This window comes from Bubalus bubalis, chromosome X (assembly GCF_019923935.1).
Source record: "Bubalus bubalis isolate 160015118507 breed Murrah chromosome X, NDDB_SH_1, whole genome shotgun sequence".
Lineage (NCBI taxonomy): Eukaryota > Metazoa > Chordata > Mammalia > Artiodactyla > Bovidae > Bubalus > Bubalus bubalis.
Window position 1 is genome coordinate 30,375,312 of NC_059181.1, and position 20,869 is coordinate 30,396,180.

Here is a 20,869-nt window from a genome sequence, read left to right on the forward strand (position 1 = left end):
ATTTATACCATGCACACAGATCTGCCACAAACTACCTGCAGGGGTCAAATCAAGCTCTCCACGTACACAGTGATGGGCATAAGCAGCTCTGTCAACATAACCCAGAAAGCTTGTCCTAATCTTGACTCTGGTGCTTTAGATAGCTGATTAAAAGCATTTCATTTGTCTTCAAGATAATCGCCAAGTTAAGTACCATGTGGTGCCAAGTTGGATTCTTTGGAATCACTAAACTGTGATGAGCTCTCAGACCTTTTCAAGAAAATCAAAGTTATTTCCCCTTGCTGCAAACCTTTAGTGAGCTCATGTAATTAGGATGACTGGCATGTCTTGCAGCCTTCTGCTGGGAGATCACCAGGTGCTTGGAGAGTAGGCCTAATAGAGCCAAGAGTGAGCTGAAGCCTGGGTGGGTCATTTAGCTTCACACAGAGAAAATCCTTCACAGTCACCAACTATACCCACATTTGTGGTCTCAGGACCACTTCTGTCCAATCAGCCATGAAGGGGCCTGGATAGGCATGTCCGTAGCTCTCTGCAACTCCTCACTGCTAGGGGCAAAATGAGTCCTACCATTCCTCTTCCTGCTCACATCATCTCTCTGGGGTTCTGCCTACTAACACGATGTCCTTCAGACACACTCTTCCCTAAACTATCACGACTTGACAATGGAATAAATACCCACTGAAAGGCTTCATTTTGGCACAGGTGCTGGATGCTTTTTATCAAAACTCTCATGTTGACTGAGCCCTTTCCGCTGAACTCTGAACCCAGTAGTCACTGTCCATCAGGGCCTCTTCTTTTTTTTTTTTTAACTTTTTATTTTGTATTGGAGTATGGCTGGTTAACAATATTGTGGTAGTTTCAGGTGGACAGTGAAGGGACTCAGCCGTACATTTACATGTATCCATTCTCCCCCGAACCCCTCTCCCATCCAGGCTGACATATAACACTGAGCAGAGTTCCCTGTGCTAGACAGTAGGTCCTTGTTGGTTATCCATTTTAAATATAGCAGTGTGTACATGTCCATCCCAAACTTCCTAACTATTCTTTTCCCTGTCCTTCTCCCCAGCAATCATAAGTTTGGTCTATAAGTCTGAGAGTCTAAGTTCACTTGTATCACTTCTTTTAGATTCTGCATATAAGGGATGACATACAAGGTGCCCCGGAGAAGGGAAGAGGTACCCACTCCAGTATTCTGGCCTGGAGAATTCCATGGACTCTACAGTCCATGGGGTTGCAAAGAGTCGGACACAACTGAGCAACTTTCCCTTTTATATCGCATTTCTCCTTCTCTGTCTGAGGGCCTCTTCTCTTGATGTCCCAGAACTCACAGGGCTCAATTAAAATGCAGGTCATCACTTTCTTCCCTCATCTGCTTGTCCTGCATGGCTAGGCTTGAGAATCAAAGCCTGAAATCTGGGAGTCCCAGATTCCTCTCGTTCCCTCATTACCCACAACCATCTTCAATTTCTAGTGTTGTTCCATCTCAATGACATCTGCACCCCCTCTCCTTCCTCTCTGTTTCCCTTGCCAGTGCCCCTCTCCACCCAAAAGTCTCCTGGCTGTTTGTTCTCTTTCTCTACAATCTCATGCCTCCCCCCAACTCCTGACCCCAGTATTCCTCTTACCCACACCAGAGAAATCTGTCTAAGACAAAAATCTGATTCTGACAGTCCTTTGTTTTGAAAAGTTCCAAGTGTCCCAGTGGGTAGAGAATACATCCCAGAGCCAGGCTCCTGGATTTTCAGATTTTTCTCAAAATACCTGTAGCTGCCCGCTTGCATTCCCACAGCATCCATCACAAACTGCTAGGACTTGTCTGTATGTGTCACATACTTTCCCACCTCCATGCTTTTTCTCCTGTGGGGTCCCTGACTAGAAAGCCCATCCCTTCAGGTTCTGCGTGGGGAATTTCTACTCATCAGCTCCACTGTCACCTTTCTGAGGGCATTCCTCAGCTTCCTTCATTCTTTTCCTTCCTCTGTCGACCTACTATTTCAGATAAACTTTCCAACCCTGTGTTTCAGTTATCTTCTCCTGCAAATCAACCTCTTCCCCTTGCAAAACACAATGGATTCAAACAACCATCATTTTCTTATTGGTCCTAATTCTGTGCATGAACTGGTTCAGCTCAGTGTTTATTCTGCTCTTTGTGATGTCAGCTGGGCTGCAATCATCTGGAATATCTAAAATGGCTCACTCACATGACCTGAAACTAACACAACAGTGTAAATCAACTATATTCCAATGTAAAATAAAAGAAAAAATACTCAAATGGCTCACTCATATAGCTTGCATTCATGTTGACTGTTGTCTGGGAACTCAGCCTCTTTTGCCCTCCTTCATGTGGTTTGGGACTTCCCTAGTGGCTCAGATGGTAAAACGTCTGCCTGCAATGCAGGAGACCTGGGTTCGATCCCTGGGTTGGGAAAATCCCCTGGAGAAGGAAATGGCAACCCATTCCAGTACCCTTGCCGGGAAAATCCCATGGACGGAGGAACCTAGTAGGCTACAGTCCATGGGGTTGCAAAGAGATAGACATGACTGAGCAACTTCACTTTTCATGTGGTTTGATCTTCTCACAGCATGGTGGCTAAATGCAGAGGAAAAGAAGTGCCCCCAAAGCTGAAACCTCCAAATGAAAGGAAGAAAAAAATCTGCCCATCCTCTTGGAAATCCCAGAACGCGACTTCCACCACATTGGTCAACTCAGTCCCTGGGTGAGAAAAATAAGTGCCAACTCTTTAAATGAGGAGCAGCATGCTTAAACAGGGAGGGGAGGAACTGTAAGGCCATCTTTGGAGACTAGCTACCACACCCTTCTGGTGTGTATTCAGTGTATCGTGAACATTCTAAATGCCTCTTGAGGATAAACACTGTTTTCATCATCTCTTTCCCCACTGCTCTTAGCATAGATCCTTAAACATGGTACTTAGATGCTTGTTATATGTTTGCTGACCTTATCAATCCAATTATATCAGATTAAATCAGTCCATTGTCTTTGAGCTCCTCTTACGTGCTATTCTATCTTGTGCACTGTGGAGTTCACTCTCCAGAAACTTATGAGTGGGGGACAACATTGCATCAGAGGAACACAATAGAAAAGGTGATTATTAATAGCTCAAGGCAATTACAGACAAGCTAGCACTGGACAGTCCATGATTGACTGCCAAGCTAATTGTGTGGGCACTAATCCCTCTAGATCTTCAAGGAGGTTGTGTTCACTTCATAGAGAAGAGGTTTTAAGTAGGAGACAGGGTTGGATCTGAGTCTTAATGTGAAGCGAGGACTGGTATGGGAGAGAAATATGACCATGGTGGATTACTAGGAGCCATCATGTGAAGACGGGACCACACAAGCTGCATGATTTAGTATGCTTATACACACATACACACACAATTATAACTTTTTTTTCAAAAAGAGCCTTGTTATAAGCATACTCTAATAAATAAGAAAGTAAATAAGAGTGGTCAGCCATGAGAGTTCTAAATGATTTTTTTTTTAAATAACTAATCAAAATGGATAAAGCGTGCATGGCATAGATTATATTGCTCACTAAATATCACATGTCTTCCCACCCTCTTATGAGGCTGGTTTGGGCTGAAGTGTATACAACTGCTGGTCCAAGGGAAGAAATAGCTCATGGTAGGTCACCATGCATTCTGTTCCCATCCTGTTTCCCTTCTGGAAGTAAAGAATTCTGAGATGATAGAACTGCAGGATGGAATTTAGGCTGCATCTGTAAGCTACCTATTGTTGGAGAGTCATGAAACAGAGTCTCTTCACCTGTCTCAGACTGCGACGTGACCAAGAAATACTGTCTTCAGCCATTCAGAAATTTAGGTTTTCTTTGTTACTGCAGCATAGCTTACCCTATTCTATTATATCCAGGGTTCTCTATGAAGGGATGGAATATCACATAATAAAAATGATTCATCCTCTCTTTAGAAAAGACAGCAAGCAAAGAAAACCTTTAGAATCTACTTTTGGTTATCTGCAGCACAAAGGTATGCCTTCCTGCCTAGGAGCAAAGGATTAGATGTATCTAATTAAACAGTCTAGAGGAGGAAATGGCAACTCACTCCAGTATTCTTGCCTGGAGTATCCCATAGATGGAGGAGCCTGCAAGGCTACAGTCTATGGGGTCGCAAAGAGTTGGACACAACTGAGCACGCATGCATAAATCAACAGTCAGCATCTACACCCCCTTGGGAACACTGACTGGACTCACTCATGCACTGCTGTGCAGAACTTTCTGCAGTATCTCTAATCACTGGCAGCAGAAGGTGAGCAAGGAAAGGCAAAGGTTATCTGAAATAAACAGAAAATTCTCAAACCTTATTAAGTCAACATCTTCCCTAACCAGACTTTTTAACATGGTGACTAACAAGTAGAAGATGGCTCTCCTGCCTCTTCTTCCCTGGTCTCCATCTAATTATATGATCAAGAAACAAAGGGTGATAGAAAAGAAGGGCACCAGAGGCCAGAGAAATCCACAAGCTAGAAAAGTGGACCCAGAGTCTTAGGTGGCAGCTCCATCTGGGCCATTATTTTACTGCCTGAGACTGTCCTTGAGGAGGCACTTTATTTTTTCTATCAGCTCCACTTATTCTCTGGCTTGAAAGAACAGCCAGCTGTATACTGGTTTCTGGGTCCTCATGAATTTCTTAGGTTGTGCATCAAGACCTGAGACAAAGCACACTTGTTTGGGGGAATAAATTTCTTGAAATGAGCGGTGTTCGCAGCAGGCCCATTCTAAGAATGGTCCAACTTGATTCAGGGAGCAAGGGGTATAAAAGGGAATGAGATTTGCCCCTTTAATTATTTGCCCTAGAGAGACAAAGCCAAGAGAATAAAGAGCCCAAGCTCTCTCTCCTCTTGCCCTCCCATCTCCTGCCAGTGCCCCCTACTGGCTGAACCTAATGAAGCCAGAGGGCAGAGGGGTCTGTGGATGCGGTCCATACAAATCACAATCCCAGGGCTCAGAGTAAGATGGACAAGGACAGAAGACAGTCCTGGAGAGGCAAATGGAGAATACCCAGCAAGCACACTGACTAAAACTGAAAGGTCATAAACTTAGAGAAAATTCATATCTAGGTGAACTAGTATCAGTTGTCAACTTACACATATACAATGGGCATGTTTAAATTTAGAGGATGTTCCTCTGTCCAAGATTGTGATTCTCCCTTTTCTCCCCCAAGTCAGAACAGTGCAGAAGGAGAGACCAGAAGGAGCTTTTTTCTTCTTCAGACTATAATGGATGTGGGTGTCGGACATGTCTCATTAGCACTCAACTAAGCAGGAGCCACCACACAACTTTCTTGTGATCTTTGTGCTAAAAGGATGCCCTTTGGTGGAGCCAAGCAGAATGCATTAGAACTTCCCTATCTCTGATCACCAGCTGGAAGAGCCTTCACTGGAAGGTGGAGCCCCTGGCCCAGTCCCGAATCCTACACACTCTTAGTATCTGGGAGTCTCAACAGCCCTTTCCAGGGTCTGAGTCAGTACAAAAGTGCTGATGTCAGGAGTCTTTCTCCTGGCTGCAAAGGCTCATGTGTCTACCTCATTCCAGGGTTCATTTTACCCACATTGTGCATCTCAGTCTGTCAGATTCCCATCTGAGTCAGTCAACCATCCACTCCTCAGATCTCTGCTGACTGCTGCTTTCCATGCCTGGAAGTTCTCATCAGTGCCTTGGATCTTAACTGCCTCTGGTTCTTAATGAGTCTTTACTGGTCATGGCTATTTCAGCATGCACTGAGCCAGCCTCACTGTACAGTGCCCTGCCTACGAGGTCCTTTCTGTGACTTACTCTCTAAATGCCTCTTTCCTCCCCTGATTGGCACTGATCCCCTTCTTCCCCAGAGTGCCCCACTGCCTCCTCCTCCTCAGAGATGCTACATCCCAGTCACGAATTCTATGCCTTTGGATCCCCAAACTTTTCTGGAATCATCTACCTGGTGAGCAGCCCACAGAAGCTTAATGCACTAAGCCAACTCCTGTGAGCTTCAACTGTGCACTTAGGGATGAGAATGAGAAATGTTCAAATATTTTTTAAAAATAAGATCATGGCTCTCATTTAAATAGAAAACAAAAAGATGTCAAAGGTTTTATTTAGCTCATTAATTAATGTGGAAACCAGTAAGATGTCACAAATCATTCAAAGGAAAACTCATAGAGCCATACGTATATAGGCAGGCAAGAGGCAACATTGAGATGAATGCAAATAGATGCAAAATTAGTCCAAAATAAGTTGCACTCCACCACACACAATTCATTTGCATTTCTGTGGACAAGAATAATTTGTGTTATTAGTTTTCTACAATTTAGAGTTATAAAATAGCTCCAAATCAATGAAAGGTGGAGATAACCACAAAGGGTACTCTAAAAAAGACACCCAGTAAACCTTTTCTTTGCCAATTTTAAAGTCTCACAATTTTTCCTCATAGGAGGAAGGCCCCTCCCCTTTCCAATAGGAATCCACATCTAATATAACTATCGGAAGCACTGTCTGTGAGGTGGGAACAGACATCTTTGCTTGTGAAGACCAATGTTTGTGTCTTTAATCCAAACCTCAGTAAGTGCTGTAGACTGGATGTTTGTGTCTCCTACCCCAAAATCAGGATGTTGAAACCCTAACCCCTAGGGTGATGGTATTAGAGGTGGGGCCTCTGGGAGGTGCATACATCACAAGAGTAGGGTTGTCATAAATGAAACTGGTGCCCTTATAAAACAGACTCTGGAGAGCTCTCTCGACCCTTCAGCCATCTGAGGCCACAGCAAGAAGACAGCCACCTGCAATGAAGAAGAGAGTTCTCTCACCAGAACTCAACCAGGTTGCCACTCTAACCTGGGACCTCCAGCCTCCAGAACTGGGAGAAATGAATTTCTGTTGTTTATAAGCCACCCAGTCTCTGGTACTTTGTTACAGCATCCTGAAGGGACTAAGACAACAAAGCATGGCTACTTCGTTCCTTTTAGACATTGTTATTAAGGGTGTGGTCTGGTATTACCTGGAAGCTGGTATAGAAATTCAAATTTTGGCCCTCGTCTAAACCATAATTATTATTTTTAAAGGTCCTGGGCCTAAATAAATGGAAAGATAACCCACGTTTATGGATCAGAAGACTTAATAGTGTTAGGATATCAATACCCCCCCCATATCTACAGATTCAATGCCACTCCTATCAATATCTCAGCTGGCATTTTGGAGAAAAATTTGGCAAGCTTATCCTAAAATCCATATGGAAGTACAAGGCACCCAGAACAGCCAAAACAATCTTGAAAAAAATGAATGAAGTTGGATAACTCATACATTCCTATTTCAAAACTTATTACAAAACTACAGTAATCAAGACAGTGTTGTACTATTACAGAATAGAACTAGGAGCCCAGAAATAAACCCATATATTTCCGGCCAGTTAATTTCAACAAGTATGCAAAGACCATCCAACAGGGAAAGAATAGTCTTCTCAACAAATGATGCTGGGATAAATGAATACTCACATACAACAGAATGAAACTAGATTCCTTATCTCACATCATATACAAAAATTAATTCAAAATGGATCAGAGACCTAAATGTACCTGAATCTAAGAGCTAAAACTATAAAATTTTTAGAAGAAAACCTAGGTGTAAATCTTTGTGACACTGAATTAGGCAGTAGTTTCTTGATATGACACCAAAAGAAAATGAAAAGACAACCCAATGAATGGAGAAAATATTTGTGAATTATGTATTTGATAAGGAACTTATATCCAGAATATATGCAGAACTCTTACAACTCAACCATAAAAGGACAAACAACTCTAGTTTTCAATGGGCAAGGGATCTGAGTAGACATTTCTCCACATTTATCCAAAGAACATATGCACAAGGCCAATAAATATATACAAAGGTGCTAAACATTGTTAGTCATTAGAGAAATACCAATCAAAACCACAATGTGATACAACTGAATATCCACTAAGATGATTAAAACTTTGAAGCAGACAGTAACAGCATTAGAAACTTAACATACTGCTGGTAGGAATATAAGAATGGTGTAACCACTTTGGAAAACATTTTGGGAGTTCCTCAAATTATTAAACATAGAGCTACCATATAAGCTAGCAATTCCACTCCTACATATATTTCCAAGTCAAAAACATAAATCTACACAAAAACCTGTACACAAACGTTCATAGCAACACTATTTGTAATAACCACAAAATGGAAACAACTCAAATGCCCATCAACTGATGAAAGAATAAATAAAATGTGGCATATTCATACAATGGAATACTATTTAGCAATAAAAAGGCTAAAAGATTTAAAACATTATGCTAAGTAAAAGAAGGCGGATACAGAAGGCTACATACTGTATGACTGCATTTCTTTGAAAAGTCCAGAAGAAGCAAACCTAGAGAGATAGAAGGTTTAGTGGTGGCCAGATGTGGGGGGAGGCGAGATGGGGAGTGACTGCTAGTGTGTAGGGAATTTCATTTTGGAATGATGAAAATATTCTTGAGATGTGGTAATGGTTGCCCAACTTCATGAATACACACACACACCAAAAAACAGTAAATGTTCACTTTCCAAAGATCAAATTTAGAGTATATGAATTATGTCTCAGTAGGGTTATTTTTTAATGGTCTCAGGTCAGAGGCACACTTGCCCTGCATTTTCTGCCTCACCTAGGCTCCTATGGAATTTAGAACGTGGTGCCCCACCCCCTCCACCTCCCAGTCCCAGTATCTACTTCCTGTAACGGATCCTCCTCACAACCCGTTCCCCCATAGCAACGGCCACTTCCGGTCCATCCTCGAGCCAGTGCCCAGCCGCTTGCCGTCCAGCTGCGAGCGCTTCTGTGGCAGCCATCATGGCTTACCGTTGGAAGGCTCCGAGGAGGCGGCTGAGCTCTCCGCCTCCGCTGCTGCCCTTCCTCCTGCTGCCTGGCCCGCAGTTTCCCTATCCGAGATGGCTTCTGGATGATGATGACGACGGCGACCTCCCTGATGCCCGCAGCAGCCCTGAAGGTGCGCCACCACTACCACAGCGAGTGCGAGGCCGCAGTCGACAGCGACGCCGCCCTAGAGCTCCACAAGTCCTTCCAGTGCCTGGCGAGGGCCTGCTCCCTGCACCACCACCACAACGTGGCCTTGAAGCAGATCACCCAGTTCCTGCTCTGCTCCCACGAGCACAGCAAGAGGGCCAAGAGCCTGATGTTCCTGCTGAACCGGCACAACAGCCGCATCTCCTTCCTCAACATCAGGATGCCCAAGACCCAAGAGCTGGAGAGCAGCCTCCAAGCCATGCAGAACACCCTGCAGCTGGAGAAGAGCATCAGCCAGAGCCTGCTCAACCTGCACCACCTAGCCACCAAGAGCAGGGACACCCACCTGTGCCACTTCCTGGAGATGCGCCACTTGGACCAGCAGCTCGAGTTCATCAAAGAGCTAGGGGACCATCTCACCAGCGTGCTCAAGATGAGGTTCCCTCAAGGCGGTCTGGCAGACTGCGTATTTGATAAGTTTACCCTGGGCAACAGCGACAAGGAGGACTGATTCTGGACTGGACTTTCCCCTGAGTCACGGGTGACTTCCCAAAGGTCACCCTGTCTGCCACGCAGACTGCAGTATTGCCCTTGAAAAAAAAATTCACTAGCAGTTCTTCCACTGAAGTTATTACTTCAAATAAAGTTATTAGTTGATGCAAATATAAAGGTCTCTCTTTTATTCATGTGTGCAGCTCTCTAATTTTTTTAAGTTTTAAACAGGTATCCAGGAGACTCTCCACCCAACCATGCCCCATCCATGTGTAGTTCAGGATCTCCACAGAGGGAGGGAGGTTTTACATGGGCCCTTGGAAAATACAAAATCAGTCTTCCCCTTATAAACAATGTATATGTGGGGAGGGTGAGGTAAGGTGGGTGGTCTGGGGCTCTATGGGTTGGTGGGTGGTGTTTGTAGGTGCTAATGTATGGTAAAGATAGAATATGGTCCAGAATTCATCACAGCAGTTGCCTCTGGGGAAGAAGTAAAGGGAATGGGCAGGGATTAAAAGAAAGGGATTGGAACTTGAGGCAGGTGGTATGGGTTCCATCTCTGTTCAGGGAATTCCCACAAGCGGTGTGGAAAAAAAAAAAAAAAAAAAAAAAAAAAAAATCTTCAGCATTGTGTGATGTATTTCAGTTCAGTAAGATGCACACATCTTAATGTTTGTTGATTCTTGGTAGCAAGCTGGGGTCGTGGAAGGCAGCATGGCAGAGACTGTCATTAACAAGCTCACCCTGAGTGACAGTGATAATGAGTAATAGGCCTCCAGCTATCTTCCCTATAGTCAAGGGGCTGATCAACAAAGATAATGATAATGGCACTCTGCAGGTCCAAGTCCTCATATATATTCTTATATTTTATTTTTATATTTTATTTTTATAAGAACCTCAAGAAATAAGAAGGACAGGGATGTCCTTGGTGGTCCAGTGGCTAAGACTCTGTGCTCCCAATTCGGGGGACCTGGGTTCAATCCCTGGTCAGGGAACTAGATGCCACAGGCCACAACTAAAGATCCCAAGTGTCAAAATGAAGATGGAAGATCCTGTGTGTCACAACTAAGACATAGCACACCCAAATAAATACATTTAAAGAAAAGAAAGATGAAGGATATGCATTATCAGTGAGAAAAAGGGAGGCCACACAGATAAGAAGTTATTGAATGTGGACATGAATACAGGTCTTCTAATGCCATGCTTTTTTTTTTTTTTTTTTCTGTTACCTCACAGGTATATCAATGGGTTAAGAATAGTGGGTGGGCAGACTGGGAATCCAGCCAGATAAGAAGGCCGGGAAGGGAGGGAAATCCCCTCGTGAAGACAGCCCTGATCACTGTATCTCTAGTTATAGGGGTGCCTTCTAGCCTAGGGCAGGGATGGCTGCCACACATCAGCCAAAATCCTTCTCAGAGGGAAGACAACTTCAAAAGCGGCCACCAAATGTGTCAGAGGTAGCAGAGCACCTCACTGGAAGGCAGTCAACACCCATAGACCCAAATCCCTCAGTTCAGGCTCTCTCACTGCTCCACATAGGCAGAAGCACTGCTACCTGAGTTGACTCTGAACACCTGGAAAGACCTTGGGAGTAGAAATGCCCAGAGACTGTATCTCTTCCTGAGTGGTTTCCCTTTGGGCGTGAAAGGTGTGTGTTGGGGAGGTGGCGACAAAACATACATGTTATATCTGCAAATTCAGCTCCTCTGGGCAGAGAAACTCTCTGTTTTTGCTCTGCATGGGGTACTGTAATTTATCAACCGAACCACTGGCTGTTATGGCCTCTTCACTGGGATTCTAAAGCTGAACCTAGTCTTGGGCGCTGCCTCCCTCCTTGTTATCCCATCTTTCCCTTTTCCATGATTCAGAGGGGCTCCCTGGGATGATGCAGAGAAGTCTACTTCGACCTGCATCCTCTTATTTTACCTGGAAAACAAGGATTTCCTCACCGGCCAGACTCAATGAGACTTGTGATTGTTACACTCCACTGCCTATTACAAGCCACTACTTGGCAGGGAACATTTAAAGATAGTGGCAGCTTAATCGTTTCTGTGTTCTTTTGCAGATCAGATCAGTCGCTCAGTCGTGTCCGACTCTTTGCGACCCCATGAATCGCAGCACGCCAGGCCTCCCTGTCCATCACCAAATCCCGGAGTTCACCCAGACTCACGTCCATCGAGTCAGTGATGCCATCCAGCCATCTCATCCTCTGTCTTCCCCTTCTCCTCCTGCCCCCAATCCCTCCCAGCATCAGAGTCTTTTCCAATGAGTCAACTCTTCGCATGAGGTGGCCAAAGTACTGGAGTTTCAGCTTTAGCATCAGTCCTTCCAATGAACACCCAGGACTGGTCTCCTTTAGGATGGACTGGTTGGATCTCTTTGCAGTCCAAGGGACTCTCAAGAGTCTTCTCCAACACCACAGTTCAAAAGCATCAATTCTTTGGTGCTCAGCCTTCTTCACAGTCCAACTCTCACATCCATACATGACCACTGGAAAAACCATAGCCTTGACTAGACGGACCTTTGTTGACAAAGTAATGTCTCTGCTTTTGAATATGCTATCTAGGTTGGTCATAACTTTCCTTCCAAGGAGTAAGCGTCTTTTAATTTCATGGCTGCAGTCATCATCTGTAGTGAATTTGGAGCCCAGAAAAATAAAGTCTGACACTGTTTCCACTGTTTCCCCATCTATTTCCCATGAAGTGGTGGGACCAGATGCCATGATCTTCATTTTCTGAATGTTGAGCTTTAAGCCAACTTTTTCACTCTCCTCTTTCACTTTCATCAAGAGGCTTTTGAGTTCCTCTTCACTTTCTGCCATAAGGGTGGTGTCATCCGCATATCTGAGGTTACTGATATTTCTCCAGGCAATCTTGGTTCCAGCTTGTGCTTCTTCCAGCCCAGTGTTTCTCATGATGTACTCTGCATATAAGTTAAATAAACAGGGTGACAATATACAGCCTTGACGAACTCCTTTTCCTATTTGGAACCAGTCTGTTGTTCCATGTCCAGTTCTAACTGTTGTTTCCTGACCTGCATACAAATTTCTCAAGAGGCAGATCAGGTGGTCTGGTATTCCCATCTCTTTCAGAATTTTCCACAGTTTATTGTGATCCACACAGTCAAAGGCTTTGGCATAGTCAATAAAGCAGAAATAGATGTTTTTCTGGAACTCTCTTGCTTTTTTCATGATCCAGCGGATGTTGGCAATTTGATCTCTGGTTCCGCTGCCTTTTCTAAAACCAGCTTGAACATCAGGAAGTTCACGGTTCACATATTGCTGAAGCCTGGCTTGGAGAATTTTGAGCATTACTTTACTAGCATGTGAGATGAGTGCAATTGTGCGGTAGTGTGAGCATTCTTTGGAATTGCCTTTCTTTGGGATTGGAATGAAAACTGACCATTTCTAGTCCTGTGGCTACTGCTGAGTTTTCCAAATTTGCTGGCATATTGAGTGCAGCACTTTCACAGCATCATCTTTCAGGATTTGGAATAGTTCAACTGGAATTCCATCACCTCCACTAGCTTTGTTCGTACTGATGCTTTCTAAGGCCCACTTGACTTCACATTCCAGGATGTCTGGCTCTAGGTCAGTGATCACACCATTGTGATTATCTGGGTCGTGAAGATCTTTTTTGTATAGTTCTTCTGTGTATTCTTGCCATCTATTCTTAATATCTTCTGCTTCTGTTAGTTCCATACCATTTCTGTCCTTTATCGAGCTCATCTTTGCATGAAATGTTCCTTTGGTATCTCTGATTTTCTTGAAGAGATCCCTAGTCTTTCCCATTCTGTTGTTTTCCTCTATTTCTTTGCATTGATCACTGAAGAAGGCTTTCTTATCTCTTCTTGCTATTCTTTGGAACTCTGCATTCAGATGCTTATATCTTTCCTTTTCTCCTTTGCTTTTCGCTTCTCTTCTTTTCACAGCTATTTGTAAGGCCTCCCCAGACAGCCATTTTGCTTTTTTGCATTTCTTTTCTGTGGGAATGGTCTTGATCCCTGTCTCCTGTACAATGTCACGAACCTCATTCCCGAGTTCATCAGGCACTCTACCTATCAGATCTAGCCCCTTAAATCTGTTTCTCACTTCTACTGTATAATCATAAGGGATTTGATTTAGATCATACCTGAATGGTCTAGTGGCTTTCCCTACTTTCTTCAATTTAAGTCTGAACTTGGCAATAAGGAGTTCATGGTCTGAGCCACAGTCAGCTCCTGGTCTTGTTTTTGCTGACTGTATAGAGCTTCTCCATCTTTGGCTGCAAAGAATATAATCAATCTGATTTCTGTGTTGACCATCTGGTGATGTCCATGTGTAGAGTCTTCTCTTGTGTTGTTGGAAGAGGGTGTTTGTTATGGCCAGTGCATTTTCTTGGCAAAACTCTATTAGTCTTTGCCCTGCTTCATTCCGTATTCCAAGGCCAAATTTGCCTGTTACTCCAGGTGTTTCTTGACTTCCTACTTTTGCATTCCAGTCCCCTATAATGAAAAGGACATCTTTTTTGGGTGTTAGTTCTAAAAGGTCTTGTAGGTCTTCATAGAACTGTTCAACTTTAGCTTCTTCAGCATTACTGGTTGGGGCATAGACTTGGATTACTGTGCTTGGAAACGAACAGAGATTATTCTGTCATTTTTGAGATTGCATCCAAGTACTGCATTTCGGACTCTCTTGTTGACCATGATGGCCACTCCATTTCTTCTGAGGGATTCCTGCCCGCAGTAGTAGATATAATGGTCATCTGAGTTAAATGCACCCATTCCAGTCCATTTCAGTTCGCTGATTCCTAGAATGTCGACATTCACTCTTGCCATCTCTTGTTTGACCACTTCCAATTTGCCTTGATTCATGGACCTGACCTTCCAGGCTCCTATGCAATATTGTTCTTTACAGCATCGGACCTTGCTTCTATCACCAATCACATCCACAGCTGGGTATTGTTTTTGCTGTGGCTCCATCCCTTCATTCTTTCTGGAGTTATTTCTCCACTGATCTCCAGTAGCATATTGAGCACCTACTGACCTGGGGCGTTTCTCTTTCAGTATCCTATCATTTTGCCTTTTCATACTGTTCATGGGGTTTTGAAGGCAAGAATACTGAAGTGGTTTGCCATTCCCTTCTCCAGTGGACCACATTCTGTCAGATCTCTCCACCATGACCCGCCTGTCTTGGGTTGCCTGACGGGCATGGCTTAGCTTCATTGAGTTAGACAAGGCTGTGGTCCTAGTGTGATTAGATTGACTAGTTTTCTGTGAGTATGGTTTCAGTGTGTTTGCCCTCTGATGCCCTCTTGCAACACCTACCGTCTTACTTGGGTTTCTCTTACCTTGGGCGTGGGGTATCTCTTCACGGCTGCTCCAGCAAAGCGCAGCCATTGCTCCTTACCTTGGACGAGGGGTATCTCCTCACCACCACCCTTCCTGACCTTCAATGTGGGATAGCTCCTCTAGGCCTTCCTGTGCCCGCGCAGCCACGGCTCCTTGGACGTGGGGTTGGTCCTCCCGGCCACCGCCCCTGGCCTCGGTCGTGCGGTTGCTCCTCCCCGCTGCTGCCCTTGGCCTCGGGCTTAGGGGCGTGGGGTAGCTCCTCCCACCCGTCTGTTCTAAATTCCCCTTTCCCTAGTTCAGTTTTGGGGTCCACAAATAGCCCTGTGATTATGTGGGATAGGGATGGAAAGAAGTGAGGAGCATTCAGACGAATGAAGTCTGCACCACTGTATGTACTTCACGATGTCATGACTGTGTCCATCACTCTAAGTCTCCTTATTTACCCAGCCTCTTCCAATGCATATCTCTCAAAAGGTGTGAGCAAACTTCTGGTGGGTGTTTCACCCTCCTGCCTACTTGCAGCCTTACCAGTTCCTTGATAACCTGATTTTCAGGACATGGAACTCTGCTGTGATTTGGTCTTCGAGCCCTGGAAACTACCACCCTGAGATGCACCGCTGGATGCTTGTCACTCACAGGCCATGCTCTGCTGCTTGGGGAAGTGATGTCTGAAATAGTGGCTGTTGCTATGGGTACCGGAGTCTCAGGCAATGATAGTATCAGGACAGACTGAGGGAAATGGCAATAAAATTGATAACTTCATCACAGGCTCAAACATGGATTCAAATTAACTGTGTTGAATAATTTTACCTCTGGGGGAAAAAATCCTCACTCTATCACAAAAGGAAATTTCTTAATAGATGGTTGTCACTGACAAGTTGTACTTCATTTTCCAGAAAAAGGAAAAGTCTTTTTTCCCTCAGAGATGTGTGACAAGCAGTACAAAGCACCCATTAATTTCTCCTGAATCTTCTCTTGGAATTTGTTCCACATTTCTGATTTTTAAGTTCTCCCTTAATTTTTTTCATTTGCCAGCAATTCCAGTTTCTTTTTACAAGCTCAAGAGATATATCTAATCAAGTATTCAGTAGAGGAAGGTATTACCACTAATCCTGGAAGCGATACTGTGCTGAGATTTAAAAATAAAAAATTTTATTACTATTTTTTTTTGAAGACCTGAGTTCAGCCTCTGAGGGTTATAAATGGAGAATTGGCTTCAGGAAAACTGAAGTGAAGGGTGAAATGAGGGTGATTAGCAAAGTGTTAAGACACCTAAAAAGTAAAGAAATGTATGCCTTGATTCATTTAGTCATGAAGGATGGACGAGTGGAATAAGTCACAGTGAGTGAGCAAAATAGTACTGGGTAACATAATAATTGTGTACCAGTATGGATTGGGTTTGGTTATGAATAACAGAGATCAGAAAAGCAGTGGCCATATACTGTACAAGGGTCAACTGTATTCTCTTCACATTCAAGCAGGTCTCCTAGGACCCAGCTGATCCACACCTTTTTTACTTGCTGTATGCACACAGAGGGGAGACAATCCGAGCTGGAAGAGGTGTGTGACCCTTCCCTCCTTTACAGATGGTGGTACTGAGTCCAGACAAGTGACATGACTGTGGTCACTCAGGGCCAGAACCAGGACTGAGGCCTTGAATATCCAGCACTCACAGGGTTGCAAAAATATTAAAAAAAAAAAAAGAGAGAGAGAGAGAGACAGATTCAAATAAAACCAGATCTTGATAACACTACAGACCTTGCAGAATGGCTAAACTTTTGAAAAAAGACAATAAATTTTGCTCCTATGAACATTAAAAAGAGAAAAGCAATGGCTTTTAAAAATGGGTCGGGGGAAGTTTCTCCCCTGTATATAAAAGAAGTATGGAGGAAAACAGTTGAGACTATGGAGGGCGCTCTTTCCATCTCATTTCACTCATTCCAAGACATTTTTTTCCCCCCGTTTTTTCACATCTTTAAAACTGGGATAAATCTTACAATTGCTGTTGGTCATAGCTATCATTGCCTGAGCAAGCCCATCAAGACTCAACAGAGGGACTTCCCTGGTGGTCCAGTGGCTAGGACTACATGCTTCCAATGCATGGGGTGCAGGTTCAATCCCTGAACAGGGAACTAGATGCCACGTGCTGCAACTAGGACCCGGTGCAGCCAAAATAAATAATTAAAAAAAAAAAAGACTCAACAGAGTGGTCTTACTGGCTAGGAACCAACTTCTAGAGGCATTAGAAGAGTACTCTTAAGAAATTATGCCTCAACAACACTTTTAATGGTGCAGAGGACGATATTAAGAGATACTAATATTATTAAGATCACAAAAGTGATTTAGAAGAGTTGGAATTTGTTATTTAAATCATTTATCTATTACAGCTCAGTTGAGATATAATTGACATATAATACTGTGTAAGTTTAAGGAGTACAATGTGATGATGATACACATATGTATTGTTAAATGATGACCAAAATGAAGTTGGTCAACACATACTTCACCTCACATAATTACCTTTTGGGGGAGGGGGTGGTGAGAATATTTAAGATTTACTTGAAACCATCAATAAAACAAAAATACAACCTAGTGGGACTTCTCTGGTGGTACAGTGGGTAAGAATCCACCTGCCAGTTCAGTGGACATGGGTTCAATTCTTCGTTAGGGAAGATTTCATGTGCCACAGCTTCTGAGTCCAAGCACCTAGAGCCTGTGCTCTACAACAAGAGAAGTCGCCACAACTAGAGAAAGGCCACATGTAGCAACAAAGATTCAGTGCAACTGAAAATTTTAAAAATAATTTTTTTTTAATTAAAAAAATAATTAAAAAAAGAAAATCTACTGAATGGGAGAAAATATTTGCAAATTATATGACCAATAAGAGGTTAATATCCAAAACATAAACAGCTCATGCAACTCAATACAAAAAAAAAAAAAACCCTAAAACCTGATTAAAAATAGGTTCAAGACCTGAATAGACATTTTTCCAAAGAAGACATATGGATAGCTAATAGGCACATGAAAACATGCTCAACATCACTAATTATTAGAGAAATGCAAATCAAAACCACAATGAGACATCATGTCACACCTGTCAGAATGTCTATTGTCAAAATGGCTATTGTCACAAAGCCTATAAATAACAGGGCTTCCCAGGCGGTGGCAGTGATAAAGAACCTACCTATGAATGCAGGAGATTTAAGAGATGCAAGTTTGATCCCTCAGTCAGAAAGATCCCCCAGAGCAGGGCATGGCAACCCACTCCTTCTTGCCTGGAGAATCCCACAGATAGAGGAGCCTGGTAGGCTACAGTCCATATGGTCGCAAAGAGTGGGACACAACTGAAGTGACTTAGCACGCACACACTACAAATAAAAAGTGTTGGCAAGGATGTAGAGAAAAGGGAACCCTCGTACAGGATTGGCAGGAATGTAAACTGATACCGTCACTATGGAAAGCAGTATGGAGGTTCCTCAAAAAGCTAAAAACAGAATTACCATATGATCCAGGAATTCCACTCCTGAGTACATATTCAGAAAACAAAAACACTAATTTGAAAAGATATGTGCACCCCAATGTTCATAGCATTATTATTTACAATAGCCAAGATATGGAAGCATCCCAGATGCCCATCAACAGATCAATGGATAAAGACGTGAGATATATACATAAACACACACATATATATATACACATGGATATTATCCAGCCACAAAAAGAATGAAATTTTGTAAGTGTAACAACATAGATGAACTTAGGGGGGCATTATGCTTAGAGACAAAAATAAGACAGAGACAAATACTATATGTTATCACTTATATGCAGTATCTTTAAAAATAAAACAAATGTATTTAACAAAACAAACAGACTCACAGATACAGAGAACAAACCAGTGGTTACCAGTGGGGAGAAGGAAGCAAGGAGGGGCAAGATAGGGGTAGGGGATTAAGAAATACAAACTATTATGTATAAAACAGATAAGCAATAAGGATATACTGAACAACCCGGGGAACAACACAGGGAATTGTGGTGCTGGAGAAGACTCTTGGGGGTCCCTTAGGCTGCAAAGGAAATTAAACTCGTCAATACTTAAGGAAATCAACTCCAAACATTCATTGGAAGGGTGATGTTGATGCTGAAGCTCCAATACTTTAGCCACCTGATGTGAACAGCCAACTCACTGGAAAAAATCCTGATGCTGGGAAAGACTGAAGGCAAAAGGAAAAGTGGGAGGCAGAGGATGAGATGGTTGGATGGCCTCACCAACTTGATGGACATGAATTTGAGCAAACTCTGCGAGATAGTGGAGGGCAAAGATCACACAGAATTTGTCTTTTCTGTCTGTCTTATTTCACTTAGCACAATACCTCCATGGTCCATCCTCGTTACAAATGGCATGGTTCCCTTCTTTTTTTCCGTTGCTCACCTACTACATCTTCTTTATCCATGCATCTGTCAATGGGCATTCAGGTTGTTTCTATGCCTTGGCTATTGTGAACAACACTGCAACAAGCATGGAAGTGCAGATGTCTTAGAAGAGTTGACTTTTGAATCTGAAGAAGATCCAGCAGTACCATAAACAATTTATTTAGTGCAGTTCCTTTTTATGTGTATGCATAAGAGTAATGTAATGACCAAAAATCTATATCTAAATAAGTATAAAAGAGATCATTTACTAATTGAAAAATCAAAGAAAACTCCAATGGATGAGAAAAGGTTGTGTCTTAATTAAATTGGTAGCATTTCCTTTCTTCCTTTGCAGTACATAATATAATGCTGTGCCTTAAAACTGACATGTTTGATTTGATAAAATATATTATTTTCTTGTTCCATTGTACAGGGCTTCTGTTCTTAAGCTGTATTTTCCAATATGGCTATTGGAGTTCCAACTATTTACATCAACATACCAGGCAGAAGAAAGAACAGATAGATACAGATATACAGATATATAATATATATAGGAGTAGAAGAATATCTACACCTTTGCTAGGAGGAAGGAAAAGGTAATAAATCTGAGTGCCGTGAAAGGAGGGTTGATCTTTGAGTTAAGGGGTGGTGGCTTCCTGTGGTTTCTGATTCAGGGGAGCACCATGATAGGAGCATTTACTTTCCATCAAAATTAGAGGATCCGATAGAAAGCCCCAAGCCAGATTTATCGGTACATGTGTTTTATTTGAACTAATGATTTAAAAAAAATAATTTTTCAATTTTGGAATAAGCTTAGATTTACATAAATGTTGCAAAGATAGAACAGTTTCTGTATATCCCCCATCCAGTTTCCTCTGTTAACCTCTTACATAACCATGGTGCATTTGTTAAAAATAAGAAATTAAATCTAGCACATTATGAGACTTCCCTGCTGGTCCAGTGGCTAAGACTCCACACTCCCAATGTGGGGGGCTCAGGTTTGATCTCTGGTCAGGGAACTAGATTCCACATGCCTCAACTTAGAGTTTGCATGACACAACTAAAGATCTCACATACTGCAATGAAGATCCTGTGTGCCTGGTACAGCCCAATTAATTGATTGATTAAATAAAAATTTTAAAATGAACTAAACTCCATAGTGTATTTCCACTGAAGTCCATTTTCTGTTTTGGTTCCAAAAATCAAGGATGCCACATTGTATTTATGTCATGGCTCCTTGGCCTCCTCTGTCCCAGTTCTTCCTTGTTTTTGATGGCCTTGAGAGTTTGAACAGTACTGGTCAAGTGTTTTATAGAACATTTATCAGTTTGGGTTTGTCTGATGTTTTCTCCTGATTAGACTGGCTTATGGGTTGGGGGGAAGAAGACCACAGAGATGACATGCTCTTCTCACACATCGTACCGGGGGTACATGCTATCCATGTGGCATTACTGGTGATATTGACTTTGATCACTTGGCTGAGGTGGGCTCTGCCTGCTTTCTCCTCTGAAAATTTAGTGGACTACGTTTCCCTTTCCATTCTTTACTCTTTATTTTTTTTTAATTTTATTTTTAAACTTTACAATATTGTATTGGTTTTGCCAAAT

The 20,869-nt window shown here is 42.8% G+C and overlaps 1 protein-coding gene across 1 annotated transcript; it reads left to right on the forward strand.

The window, feature by feature from the left end:
• The first annotated feature begins 8,973 nt into the window (after positions 1-8,973).
• On the forward strand, positions 8,974-9,543 carry LOC102398589 (ferritin heavy chain). The gene has a single exon (XM_044936469.1). It carries the CDS (start codon positions 8,974-8,976, stop codon positions 9,541-9,543), a length of 570 nt encoding a protein of 189 aa, XP_044792404.1.
• Positions 9,544-20,869: the final 11,326 nt, after the last annotated feature.